The 14,767-nt window shown below is 39.8% G+C and overlaps 1 protein-coding gene across 2 annotated transcripts in view; it reads left to right on the top strand.

Moving 5' to 3' along the window:
- The window catches only part of LOC109895604 (serine-rich coiled-coil domain-containing protein 1), a 117,909-nt gene that overhangs the window by 61,759 nt on the left and 41,383 nt on the right, over window positions 1–14,767 (top strand). Inside the window, exon 10 of one of the 2 annotated variants that reach the window (XM_031830446.1) lies at window positions 2,878–2,913. The exons of the other annotated variant lie outside the window; for it this stretch is intronic. Within the exon in view, the coding sequence (XP_031686306.1) occupies window positions 2,878–2,880 (3 nt within the window). The 3' untranslated portion in view covers window positions 2,881–2,913. The remainder of the gene's footprint in view (window positions 1–2,877; window positions 2,914–14,767) is intronic. 2 annotated transcript variants of the gene reach the window in all.

Raw genomic sequence — 14,767 nt, 5'->3', positions numbered from 1 at the left:
CCAATCTATGAACCTCAGCTATCATAGTTGTTGTATCATCTTTAAGTCTGAATGGCATTAATGAAGCCTATGGATTGAGTAGAATATAATAACTTTATTGTGCTAAGGATAGAAAGCAGGGATGCTTTTGAGTTACCATGAAAGAAAGTTAGATTGTCAACTGAAAATGGCGAGAACAGGCGTTCGTAGCTAAATGCATTTGGTTAGCTTGAGAATAATAATTGCATGATTTACCATTCTACGCTATATAGTACAATGTTATGAACCGGCACTGAATCGTAGGAGCTATGTAAAAGTTGTACGGAAGAAAGCACAGTGCTTCTTACCTGAGATGCCATCATCACGCAGTCATCCTTCCTTTGAGTCGGAAAGAAAGGCTGAACAGTATTGGTTGTAGCCAAACTGACACTCAAAAATGGCCAAAATGGAGGGTGGTTGATAACAAAATGAAATAGAAATTTTGTTTTCAAATAAAAAATGTTGTTCTCAAAATATTTTTCTGGATTAAAATGCATAAAGCTTTGCGCTCTATTACAAAATATTTGATCGCAAATTTTTTTTAAACTTTGAAGCCTCGTTTTTTGCTTCCAGAACAATTATTTTTGATTGAAAATAAAGTTTTGCTCTCGAACAAAAAGACATCCATTTGTTGCAAGTTTTAAAAAATCCTTTCCCAGAACACCACCACCAGTGTTTCCTCAATATTCATTTAGCAGCGCGTCTCTGCCGAGATGCGCTTTCAAATTGATAGTCGTTAGCTCAATGGCTGGAAGTCTATGGGAACATCTAGCAATGCATGTCCCCTCTCTTTCTGACTATACAGTACTTTTCTGTTTCTTTTCTCTCTCACCATTACTCATTTATAACCCATTCTGCATCCCTTCTCTGTTCTCAGGCCTACATCCCTATCCCCCTCTTTATTTATTCCCCTTCTACTCCACTTTCTTCCTCCTTTCTTCATGTCCTTGTCCCCTTTTCAGATTCCCCCCATTGCTTGCTCTTCTTTTGCCTCCCTCCTATTTTTTCCCTTGATCAAATTCTTCTCCTCCTCCGATACCTTATTCTCCGGCTTCACTACCGTGGGTTGCATGTAGTTTCATTAGAATGCTAATTCCCACCATGATTCACTTTCCTTCTCCACATCTGTGGGACCAGGACCACAACATCCTTTTATGTCCTCTCCATGTTACCGCCCAACAAACATCAAAAACATAATTCCAAGTGTCCAGTATTTTTTTCATTTATAACTTTCTCCAAAAAACTATGTTGTCTGAATTAGGGACTTGATGGGTGGTTTTATTCGTGACTATTTCAAGATTACTGCTCATATATACTGGAACGGATGTTTAAACTATCCACGACCTCATTTCATTCTCATGTGAAGAGCTGTGATAGTTGTCTCTTAAATGTTCAGCTTTGCACACTCTTGGCATTCCCTCAACCAGCTTAATGAGGTAGTCACCTGGAATGCATTTCAATTAACAGGTGTGCCTTCTTAAAAGTTAATTTGTGGAATCTATTTCCTTAATGCATTTAAGCCAGTCAGTTGTTTTGTGACAAGGGGGGAGGTACACAGAAGATAGCCCTATTTGGTAAAAGACCAAGTCCATATTATGGCAAGAACAGCCCCAAATAAGCAAAGGGAAATTACAGTCCATCATTACTTGAAGGTCAGTCAATACGGAAAATGTCAAGAACTTAGAGAGTTTCTTCAAGTGCAGTCGCAAAAACCATCAAGTGCTATGATGAAATTGGCTCTCATGAGGACCGCCACAGGAATGGAAGAACCAGAGTTACCTCTGCTGCAGAAGATAAGTCCATTTAGAGTTAACAGCCTCAGAAATTTCAGCCCAAATAAATCAAGTAACAGACACATTTCAACATCAATTCTTCAGAGGAGACTGTGTGAATCAGGCCTCCACGGCCCGAATTGCTGCAAAGAAACCACTTCTAAAGGACACCAACAAGAAGAAGAGACTTGCTTGGGCCAAGAAACACGAGAAATGGACATTAGACCGGTGGAAATTTTGTCCAAATTGGAGATTTTTGGTTCCATCAGCCATGTCTTTGTGAGATGCGGTGTGGGTGAACCGATGATCTCTGCATGTGTATTTCCCACCGTAAAGCATGGAGGAGGAGGTGTTATGATGTGGTGGTGCATTGCAGGTGACACTCTGTGATTTATTTAGAATTCAAGGCACACTTAACCAGCATGGCTACCAAAGCATTCTGCAGCAATATGCCAGTCCCACTAAGCCCAAACCAGATGAGATATCATTTGTTTTTCAACTGGACAATGACCCAACACACCTCCAGGTTGTGTAGGGGCTATTTGACCAAGGAGAGTGATGGAGTGCTGCATCAGATGACCTGGCCTTCGCATTCCCCTGACCTCAAACAAATTGAGATGGTTTGGGGTGAGTCGGACTGCAGAGTGAAGGAAAAGCAGCCAACAAATGCTCAGCATATGTGGGAACCCCTTCAAGGCTGTTGGAAAAGCATTCCAGGTGTGCAAAGCTGTCATCAATGGAAAGGGTGGCTATTCGAAGAATCTCCAATAAAAAATATATTTGGATATGTTTAACACTTTTTTGCTTACTACATGATTCCATGTGTGTTATTTCATAGTTTTGATGTCTTTACTATTATTCTACAATGAAGAAAATTGTAAGAAATAAAGAAAATCCCTTGAATGAGTAGGTGTTCTGAAGCTTTTGACTGTGTGTGTGTGTGTGTGTGTGTGTGAGAGAGAGAGAGGGCTGGGCTGGGCTGGGCTACATGTTGTGTGTATTCATGTGTTTGTCTCTGCCATGCTCATCTCATCTCTCCATGTTGTTTTGTTCTTTTGTTTTCCCGTCCTCCACCTTGGCTTCGCAGTAACCAGCATCACGTGACCGAGGAGGCACTGTGCAGGTAAGGGGTCCCTCTCTCTGTGCTGCATCCACCCAGCCTGCCTGCCTGTGCCATTATGTCTCTAATCAAGGCAGGTTGGCACTCCTGCCCCTCTAAACACCAAACACAGGAAACATTGTAATAAGGTCATCCAAAATAAATCAAACTCAAATTCCAAATCTAGGAAATAACGTTCGGTGTTCCGAAAAAAAAAAAACATATCTCTTTGATTTGCATGCTCCTCGTCTTGATTGGTGGCAAATCATGTTAAACCACTGTTCCTATAGGTGGCCTGTCTTTCTTTTTGATCACTGTCTGTCGGTGAACATTCACTCTCATTTCCACCAGGTCATCCTATGGCCGATTTCTGCCCATTTGGATTTTTACCCGGTAACGGTAATACCGAGTAATAGCTTGAATATGAAAGTAGTATAGTGTACCTATACATTGTCTTTGTTGTATCAGTCACTACTCTTGTGTGTGTACAGTTATTCAGTAGTGAAGTCTCTGCTCTTGGTAGAAAGCAAGGGGTTTGGTGATTATATTGTATAATGCGTCCTGCTTTAAATGACATTTAGCTTATAAAGCCTTCATAACCACTTTATAAATGTGTTACAAAGCATCTATGCCAGTTTGTTATACTTTATAAATGGTTCATACATGTGGCATATCCGTGTGACATAATCACTAATGTCAATGTGGAATATGATATAAACGTGCTTTATAAAGGGTGACATGTTGTGCTAAAGGATGGAACACGCTCTAAAGTGAAGTCCGTTAGTCACATTATACCTAATCTCGTTCCCAGACACTTCTGCCCAAATGCGCGAAAGGTCTGATGGACCAATGCATCAAACTTTTCCTTCGTTTATTTAGGATTAGGTTTAAAATCCAATTTTCACAGAAATTGTGGAAATGGGAAGGGTTTAGTCATAATTAGGACTTTGTAAATCAGACTTTTATAAATCAGCAGAATGTTAATAATATTGACACAAAAGTGTCAATATTAGTGTCCTGTAGTGTCCTGTAATGCTTAGTTTGAAGTGAGATACCTTCGGTCATTCATAACACTTCCATAAAGACACTATATCGCATGACGCTGTACTTACATTAAAGTCAGACCCCTTTGTTCATTCATAACACACACACACAGGTTTAATGATGCAAACACAAGTTAAGTGCATTTCTACCAAGTGTCTTGAAAGTAAGTGGAATATGTAGAAAAACATGCAGCATCTTCCCGTTGCTAACTGTATCGCACAGTAATTAGGTGTGTAAGCGAGGGAGTGGCTCATTTAGTGCATGTAAAGCATCTGTTTGCACTCTCTCACAATCTCTCTTTCTCTCTCTTGCTTTCTCACTCTCGCTCTCTCCATTCTTTCATTAATTAATTCATTCATTCATTACAACTCCAGACCTGGACTTATTAATGAAAGGACATCTGTTTCATTAATGCTGAAAGGGGCCCCGGAGTGCGGCGTGCAGGCTGGGCAGACCTCTCACTTAAGGTTGCCAAGATTCACCTTCCATTGATCCAGTGGAGGTGGCCCTTCTGTGCATGTCCAGCCAGCACAATGCCCAGCCCAGAGAATCAGTAATGCCCAACTCAGACAGACCACTGTGAAGGGCACGAATAATGGAGTTTAATTAATCATAGCCCAGGCAGGGGTTTTCGTCTGTTGTGTTATAGAAAGGCATCATTGGGGCGGCAGGTAGCCTATTGGTTAGAGCGTTGTACTACTAACCGAAAGGTTGCAAGATCGAATCCCAGAGCTGAGCTGACAAGGTAAAAATCTGTCTTTCTGCCCCTGAACAAGGCAGTTAACCCACTGTTCCTAGGCCATCATTGAAAATAAAAAATTGTTAACTGACTTTCCTAGTTAAATAAAGGTAAAATAAAAAACTTACGCGCTATGAAAATGGAGGCCTTGCTCTGGCTGGCGTCATGGACTAAAAAAGCAAGGGTAAAGCATCCTTACAAACAAACAGTGAGTCTCTTTCCTGTATGTGTGTGTGTCTCTCTGTCAGTGTGAGTGTGCGTGCATGTGGTTCCGTTTGACAGTTTGCGCTGTGCTCTTTGGTAAACAAGTAACTAATTGATGTGGCCATTGTAAACAGGGCCAGAGAGGAAGGGGGTGAGAGAGCTGCTGTCTGTCGATGTGCTGTGTCAAGAGAGAACTCTGCGGTGTGGGAACGTGTGGATCAGTTGCAGCTCTCTGGTGGATTGTCGTCAAGGTCAGGTGCTGCAAGGAGAGATCACAATTCCACCGGGGGTCAGGCTAATTGTGACCCAGCTAATTACGCTAATTAGCTGAACAAAATCCTCATCAGAATGGCAAATGTTCAGGCATAAATGCACGATTAAAGACTGTGGCATGGATTTAACTGAGGTTATCTGACCGTTATGATAACCGTTTGACTTTAAACGATGATACCGCACAGTGAAAAGCGTTTTATTTTGTGGCTTTGTTTTTGTGTAAAGAGAACCTTGTTTTGCAGAATTGGGGGATTAATAGGTTTGTAGTCAAAATAAGGAGAGAATTGTAACTAACTTGATTTGAAAATATAAAATGTAATGGTTGATTATATCATGCAAGAAGTCGAGTCCCATCACTCCATTCCTCCCCCAGTCTAGTCAGGTTCACCTTTAATTGATTGCTGATCAGAGGCTTTTACTGTTAAGTCAGGCCATGCAACCACTATAGGAGTGATGCAACGCTGCTAACATTCAAGTGACTCCTTGAATAAGGATTACATATACAGTGCCTTCTGAAAGTATTCAGACCCCTTGACTTTTTCCGCATAATATTTCTATATATATTTTTTTTTTATAAAGATTTTTTCTCTCCAAAAACCTGTTTTTGCTTTGTCGTTATGGAGTATTGTGTGTAGATTGATGGGGGAAAACAAACAATTTAATAGATTTTTGAAAAAAGCCGTAACCTAACAATGTGGAAAAGGTCAAGGGGTCTGAATACTTACCGAAGGCACAGTATAGCTACCCCAAGGTTCAGTTTTATTGAAGTGCAAGAAACGGTGTGAACTTGAAACGTTTAAAGACCACTTGAAGGGTGGTCTAGGTTGTAGAGAACTGAGATTGAGTTCAACAGAAAGACATGACCATGTTTTCATTGAAATTGGTTGAAATGGTCGTTGATAGGTGAGCAGCGATTGTATTTGTTATACTATCATGGTTATTATCCCCCAGCTTCATAGTAAATTGTCACATTCATGCCTAACCAGTCTCCAAACAATGTGATAGCCAAGATGGTGTTAACCAGATCCATGTTTATTTTTATGCTCTGACATGACTACCAAATTCTATGTCAGCCATGTTCCCCATTAACATTACATGGGGAATATAAGCTGAATGTACAATTTTTTTTCTCTTTCCATGACATAGACTAACCAGGTAAAAGCTACTCTTTCTGGGGTCCACACAAAACATTAAACATGGTGTAATACAGAACATTAATAGACCAGAACAGCTCAAGGACAGAACGACACGCAACATTTTTAAAGGCACACGTATCAACACACATATCAATACATACACACAAACTATCTAGGTCAAATAGGGGAAGAGGCGTTGTGAGGTGTTGCGTTATCTGTTTTTTGAAACCAGGTTTGCTGTTCATTAAAGCAATATGAGATGGAACGGAGTTCCATGCAATAATGGCTCTGTATAATACTTTTTTCTTGAATTTGTTCTGTGAAAAGACCCCTGGTGGCATGTCTGGTGGGGTAAGTGCGTGTCAGAACTGTGTGTAAGTATGCAAACAATTTGGGATTTTCAACACATTGTTTCTTATAAAAATAAGTGATGCAGTCAGTCTCTCCAACTCTTAGCTAAGAGAGACTGGCATGCGTAGTATTTATATCAACCCTTTGATTACAATGAAGAGCAAGACAGGCCGTTCTGGGCCAGCTACAGCTTAACTAGGTCTTTCCTTGCACCACACGACTAGACTGTAATCAAGATAAGCCAAAACTAGAGCCTGCAGGACTTGCTTTTTGGAGCGTGGGATTATATTTTTATTACAGCCAGACCTCTCCCCATCTTTACAACCATTGAATCTATGTTTTTACAGTTTACAGTCTAAGGTAACGCCAAATAATTGAGTCTCCTCAACTTGTTCAACAGCCACACCGTTCATTACCAGATTCAGCTGAGGTCTACAACTTATGGAATGATTTGTACCAAATAAAATGCTCTTAGTTTTAGAGATGTTTAGGACAAGTTTATTACTGGCCACCCATTACAAAACAGACTGCAACTCTTTGTTAAGGGTTTCATTGACTTCATTAGCTGTGGTTGCTGATGCGTATACAATTGAATCATCAGCATACATGGACACACTTGCTTTGTTTAATGCCAGTGGCAGGTCATTGGTAAAAATAGAAAAGAGTAGATGGCCTAGAGAGCTGCCCTGCGGGACACCACACTTTACGTCCTTGACATTAGAGAAGCTTCCATTAAAGAAAACCCTTTGAGTTCTGATAGATACCTCTGAATCCACTATAGGGCGGAGGTTGAAAAGCCATAACACATATGTTTTTTTAAACAACAGGTTATAATCAATAATATTAAAGGCTGCACTGAGGTCTAACATATCTCCCACAATCTTATTATCAATTTATTTCAACCAATCATCAGTCATTTGTGTCAGTGCAGTACATGTTGAGTGCCCTTCTCTATAAGTGTGCTGAAAGTCTATTGTTAATTTGTTTACAGAGAAATAGCATTGTATTTGGTCAAACACAATTTTTTCCAAAAGTTTGCTAAGAGCTGGCAGCAAGCTGATAGGTCTGCTGTTAGAACCAGTAAAGGCCGCTTTACCACTCTTGGCTAGTGGAATTACTTTGGTTTCTCTCCAGGCCTGAGGCCAAATACTACACTCTGCTCAGATTAAAGATATGCCAGATAGGAGTGGCTATAGTCAGCTACCATCCTCAGTAGCTTTCCATCTAAATTGTCAATGTCATTATTGATCGACAACAATCATTTTTCCACCTCTCCGACACTAACTTTACAAAGTTCAAACTTGCAATGCTTTTCTTTCATTATGATTGTTATTTTTTGCATGAATACGATGGCTCACTGTTCATTGTTGGCATTTCCTGCCTAAGTTTGCCCACTTTGCCAATGAAGTAATCATCAAATGGTTTTGTGATGAATAAGCCATCTGAGTTGAATTTGTCTTTCTGCCCATAATTTATTTTAAAGTACTCAGTTTTTTCCATAATTCTTTATATCATTGATCTTGGCTTCATAATACAGCTTCTTCTTTTTGTTGAGTTTAGTCACATAATTCTAAATTTGCAGAAAGATGTGCAGCCAGACTTATTAGGCACTCCTTTTAACCCAGCTCTTTCAACTATACAGTTTTTCACCAATCCATGGAGCCTTAACAGTTCTAATAGTCAGCTTCTTAACAGGTGCATGTTTATCAATAATTGAAACAAGACATTTCATAAATGCATCAAGTGCAGCATTTGGATGCTCCTTATTAATCACATCAGACCAATACATATTTTACATCATCCCAAATACAGACACCCCTACTCATTCCAGGGTTTTTCTTTATTTTTACTATTTTCTACATTGTAGAATAATAGTGAAGACCTCAAAACTATGAAATAACACGTATGGAATCATGTAGTAACCAAAAAAGTGTTCATCAAATCAAAATGTAATTTATATTTGAGATTCAAAGTAGCCACCCCTTCAAAGTAGCCACGCCTTTCCTTGAGGACAGCTTTGAACACTCTTTGCATTTTCTCAACCAGCTTCATGAGGTAGTCACCTGGAATGCATTTCAATTAACTGGTGTGCCTTGTTAACTTCTCTCGGGTAGGGGGCAGCATTTGGAATTTTGGATGAAAAGCATGCCCAAATTAAACTGCCTTCTACTCAGGCCCAGAAGATAGGATATGCATATAATTAGTCGATTTGGATAGAAAACAGTTAAAATAATGTATGTGCGTATAACATAACTGATTTGGCAGGCGAAAACCTGAGAAAAATCCATTCAAGAAGTAGGATTTTTGTTTAATTGTTTTCTCTATTCAATGCCATTACAGTATCCATTGACTTAGGACTCAAATTGCATTTACTATGCCTTCCACTAGATGTCAACAGTCTTTAGAAACTGTTTCAAGCTTGTATTCTGAAAAATTAGGGAGTAAGAGCAGTCTGAATGAGTGGACCCTTCCATGTCACAGAGCTTTTTCATGCGCGAGAGAGTGCCTTTCTTGTTTACCTTTTATAAAGACGATGTTATTGTCCGGTTGAAATATTATCAATTATTTAGGCTAAAAACAACCTGAGGATTGAATATAAACATTGTTTGACATGTTTCTATGAACTTTACAGATACAATTTGGATATTTTTGTCTGCCTTTTGTGACTGCGTTTGAGCCTGTGGATTACTGAAGAAAACGCGCGAACAAAACTGAGGTTTTCAGATATAAAGAGAGACTTAATCAAACAAAAGGAACATTTATTGAATAAATGAATGTCTGCTGAGTGCAAACATATGAAGATCATCAAAGGTAAGTGATTAATTTTATCTCTTTCTGACTTGTGTAACTCTTTTACTTGGCTGGTTACTGTTTGTAATGATTTGTCTGCTGGGCTATGTTCTCAAATAATTGTAAGGTATGCTTTCGCCGTAAAGCATTTTTTAAATCTGACACGGTTGGATTCACAAGAAGTTCAAACCTATGTAAAATAGTTGTATCTTTTCAGAATTTTTATAATGTGTATTTCTGTATTTGAATTTGGCGCTCTGTAATCTCACTGGATGATAGCCAGGTGTGACGCTAGCGTCTCGCATACCCTAGAGAAGTATTTTTTTACCTTTCTAGCGCAGGCGTTCCGCTAGCGGAACCCCTCAACAACATTCCGCTGAAAAGGCAGCGTGCGAAATTCAAAAATATTTTTGGGAAATATGTAACTTTCACACATTAACAAGTCCAATACAGCAAATGAAAGATAAACTTTCAAAAATGCTTTAAAGCGAAAGCACAACATATATTGTTGTTAGATCACCGCCAAGTAAAAAAAACGGCGATTTTTCCAGCCAAAGATAGCAGTCACAAAAAGCAGAAATATAAATACAATTAATCACTAACCTTTGATGATCTTCATCAGATGACACTCATAGGACATCATGTTACACAATACATGTATGTTTTGTTTGATAATGTGCATATTTATATCCAAAAATCTCAGTTTACATTCGCGCATTACGTGCAGTAATGTTTTGATCCCAATAATGATCCCATAATTAACATTGATAAATGATACAAGGGTTATTCACAGAATTAAAGATAGACTTCTTCTTAATGCAACCGCAGTGTCAGATTTCAAAGATCTTTACGGAAAAAGCATAATCTGAGAACGGCGCTCAGAGCCCGATCCAGCCAGAGAAATATCCGCCATTTTGGAGTCAACAGAAGTTAGAAATAACACTAAATATTCACTTACTTTTGATGATCTTTATCAGAAGGCACTCCCAGTAATCCCAGTTCGACAATAAATGACTGATTTGTTCCATAAAGTCCATAATTTATGTCCAAATAGCCACTTGTTGTTAGCGTGTTCAGCCCAGTAATCCATCTTCATGAGGCGCGAGCCCTTCGTCCAGACAAAACCTAGAAAAGTTCAGTTACAGGTCGTAGAAACAAGTCAAACGATGTATGGAATCAATCTTTTGGATGTTTTTAACATAAATCATCAATAATGTTCCAACCGGAGAATTCCTATGTCTGAAGAAAAGCACTGGAACGAGAGCCAACTCTGTCGGGAGTGCGCGTCACGCGCCTGAGACACTCTGCCAGACCACTGACTCAAACAGGTGTCATAAGCCCCTTTGTTATAGTAGAATCCTCATTCAAGTTTCTGAAGACGGTTGACATCTAGTGGAAGCCATAGGAAGTGCAACTTGACTCCATAGACACTATGTATTCAGTAGGCCAAGCTTTGAAAAACTACAAACCTCAGATATCCCACTTCCTGGTTGGATTTGTCTCAGGTTTTCGTCTGCCATATGAGTTCTGTTATATTCACAGACATTATTCAAACAGTTTTAGAAACTTCAGAGTGTTTTCTATCCACTACTAATAATAATATGCATATATTAGCATCTGGGACAGAGTAGGAGGCAGTTCACTCTGGGCACGCTATTCATCCAAAAGTGAAAATGCTGTCCCCTATCCCAAAAAGGTTAGTGCTTTTGAGCCAATCAGTTGTGTTGTGACAAGGTAGGGGTGGTATACAGAAGATAACCCTATTTGGTAAAAGACCAAGTCCATATTATGGCACAAACAGCTCAAATAAGCAAAGAGAAATGACAGTCCGTCATTACTTTAAAACATGAAGGTCAGTTAATCCGGAACATTTCAAGGACTTTGAAAGTTTCTTCAAGTGCAGTTGCAAAAACCGTCAAGCGCTATGATGAAACTGGCTCTCGTGAGGACTGCCATAGGAAAGGAAGACCCAGAGCTACCTCTAATTTAGAGTTACCAGCCTCAGAAATGGCAGCCCAAATAAATGCTTCACAGAGGTCAAGTAACAGACATGAACTGTTCAGAGGAGACTGTGAATCAGGCCTTCATGGTTGAATTGCTGCAAAGAAACCACTACTAAAGGACATCAATAATAAGAAAAGACTTGCTTGGGCCAAGAAACACGAGCAATGGACATTATACCGGTGGAAATCTATCCTTTGGTCTGATGAGTCCAAATGTGAGATTTGTTGTTCCAACCGCCGTGTCTGTGAGACGCAGAGTAGGTGACTGGATGATCTCCGCATGTGTATTTTTCCACCATGAAGCATGGAGGAGAATGTTTTATGGTGTGGGGGTGCTTTGCTGGTGACACTGGTGCTGGTGTCCGTGATTTATTTAGAATTCAAGGCACACTTAACCAGCATGGCTACCACAGCATTGTTACGCCATCCTATCTGGTTTGCGCTTTGTGGGACTATCATTTGTTTTTCAACAGGACAATGACCCAACTCACCTCCAGGCTATGTAAGGGCTATTTGACCAAGGAGAGTGATGGAGTGCTGCATCAGATGACCTGGCCTCCCCTTCACCCGACCTCAACCCAATTCAGATGGTTTGGGATGAGTTGGACCGCAGAGTGAAGGAAAAGCAGCCAACAAGTGCTCAGCATATGTAGGATCTCCTTCAAGACTGTTGGAAAAGCCTTCCTGGTGTAGCTGGTTGAGAGAATGCCAAGAGTGCAAAGCTGTCATCAAAGGGTGGCTACTTTGAAGAAATCTCAAAAATTAAATGCATTATATTTATTTAACACTTTTTTGCTTACTACATGATTCCGTATGTGTTATTTCATAGTTGTAATGTCTTCATTATTATTCTACAATGTAGAAAAACGGTACTGTATTTTCATTCAGTAGTCCATTAATAAATTGGTGTGTCTGTGCAGTGGGGTTGAAGCAACGAAACCTATAGGCTTGAGGCTGCTCTGAAGGCAAAAGGGGTTCATAGTTCAGAGTCTAACGTCTCAAATTAGCTTTATTATGCCTTTACATTACACTTCAAAATTCTATGGCATCCATGTTAGTGCCCAATTTAACATTACATGGAGAATATTTAATTACGTGATAATGCCCGAGAAGCCAGTGTTTGGAGGATATATTGGCACAGGTGTTAACCGTGACAATGTATCCCCCAAACACCAGCTTCGAGGGCATTTACTCCTTTATACAACAGGTTAACAATATATTCAAATAATGATTGACATATTTTCATTAAAAAACGTTATTTTGATTAATTTATTCATTCTATTCCATCTTTCCCAAATATATAGTCCCGACACACATCTAGGGTTGCTACCCAAGCCAGCTGGTCATTCGTTCTATCGGTTCCGTTGACAGAGACGCGACCCAGTCGTTCAGTCCTTTTGTTCTGTGTCTATGGACGCAACCCAGTTGTTCATTCTAAATGTACCATTGCCATACTGGCTTCCAACGTTCTTTTCCTTTGCTTGCTAGCTAGCCAACTATGGCTAATTTACCATCACGTCAAACAGTGCAGCCAGAATAACAACAGTAGCTGCATTTGCATTTGTTTAAGCTGTTTTCTAGTGACATTTTCTAGTGACACCACTAGGCTACCTAGTGGTTAGAGCGTTGGACTAGTAACCGGAAGGTTGTGAGTTCAAACCCCCGAGCTGACAAGGTACAAATCTGTCGTTCTGCCCCTGAACAGGCAGTTAACCCACTGTTCCCAGGCCGTCATTGAAAATAAGAATGTGTTCTTAACTGACTCGCCTGGTTAAATAAAGGTAAAATGTAAAAAAAAAAATATATATATATATATAACCATAACAATGAGCTTTTGAGGCGTGATTTCGCCTGGCATAGAAAATGTGCTCCCTCGTCATGACACTTTTGTTCAGAGGAGCTTGCCGACAACACAGCTAACACCATCTGCAATTGACATTTTACAATTGACATTTCTTTGTATACAGTTGAAGTCGGGAGTTTACATACACCTTAGCCAAATACATTTAAACTCCATTTTTAATTGATTTTAATTTAATCCTAGTAAAACAAATCGTGTCTTAGGTCAGTTAGGATCACCATTTTATTTTAAGAATGTAAAATGTCAGAATAATTGTAGAGAGATTTATTTCAGGATTTCTTTCTTTCATCACACTCCCAGAGGGTCAGAAGTTTACATACACTCATTTAGTAATTGGTAGCATTGCCTTTAAATTGTTTAACTAGGGTCAAATGTTTCGGGTAGCCTTCTACAAGCTTCCCACAATAAGTTGGTGAATTTTGGCCCGTTCCTCCTGACAGAGCTGGTGTAACTGAGTCAGGTTTGTAGGCCTCCTTGCTCGCACACGCTTTTTCAGTTCTACTCTCAAATTTTCTATGGGATTGAGGTCAGGGTTCTGTGATGGCCACTCCAATCCTTGATTTTGTTGTCCTTAAGCCATTTTTGCTTGGGGTGATTGGTCACAAATGGGTCTTCCAAATGGACAATCTTTAACTTCCTAACTGATGTCTTGAGATGTTGCTTCAATATATCCATGTAATTTTCCTTACCTATGAAGCCATCTATTTTGTGAAGTGCACCAGTCCCTCTTGCAGCAAAGCACCCCCACAACATTTTGCTGCCACCCCCGTGCTTCACGGTTGGTATGGTGTTCTTCGGCTTGCAAGCCTCCCCCTTTTTCCTCGAAATATAACGATGGTCATTATGGCCAAACAGTTCTATTTTTGTTTCATCAGACCAAAGGACATTTCTCCAAAAGGTATGATCTTTGTCCCCATGTGCAGTTGCAAACCGTAGGCTGGCTTTTTATGGCCGTTTTGGAGCAGTGGCTTCTTCCTTGCTGAGCAGCCTTTCAGGTTATGTCGATATAGGACTTGTTTTACTGTGGATATAGATACTTTTGTACCTGTTTCCTCCAGCATCTTCACAAGGTCCTTTGCTGTTGTTTTGGGATTGATTTGCAGTTTTGCACCAAAGTACATTCATCTCTAGGAGACAGAACACGTCTCCTTCATGAGCGGTATGTCGGCTGCGTGGTCCCATGGTATTTATACTTGCGTACTATTGTTTGTACAGATGAACTTGGTACCTTCAGGCGTTTGGAAGTTGCTCCCAAGGATGAACAAGACTTGTGGAGGTCTACAAATTCTTTTCTGAAGACTTTGCTGATTTCCTTTGATTTTCCCATGATGTCAAGCAAAGAGGCACTGAGTTTGAAGGTAGGCCTTGAAATACATCCACAGGTACACCTCCAATTGACTCAAATGATGTCAGATAGACTATCAGAAGCTTCTAATGCCATGACATCATTTTCTGGAATTTTCCAAGCTGTTTAAAG

The sequence above is a fragment of the Oncorhynchus kisutch genome, linkage group LG8 (assembly GCF_002021735.2).
Source record: "Oncorhynchus kisutch isolate 150728-3 linkage group LG8, Okis_V2, whole genome shotgun sequence".
Lineage (NCBI taxonomy): Eukaryota > Metazoa > Chordata > Actinopteri > Salmoniformes > Salmonidae > Oncorhynchus > Oncorhynchus kisutch.
The sequence above is the reverse complement of the archived record's forward strand: the minus strand, read 5'-3'. Positions and strand labels throughout refer to the sequence as shown.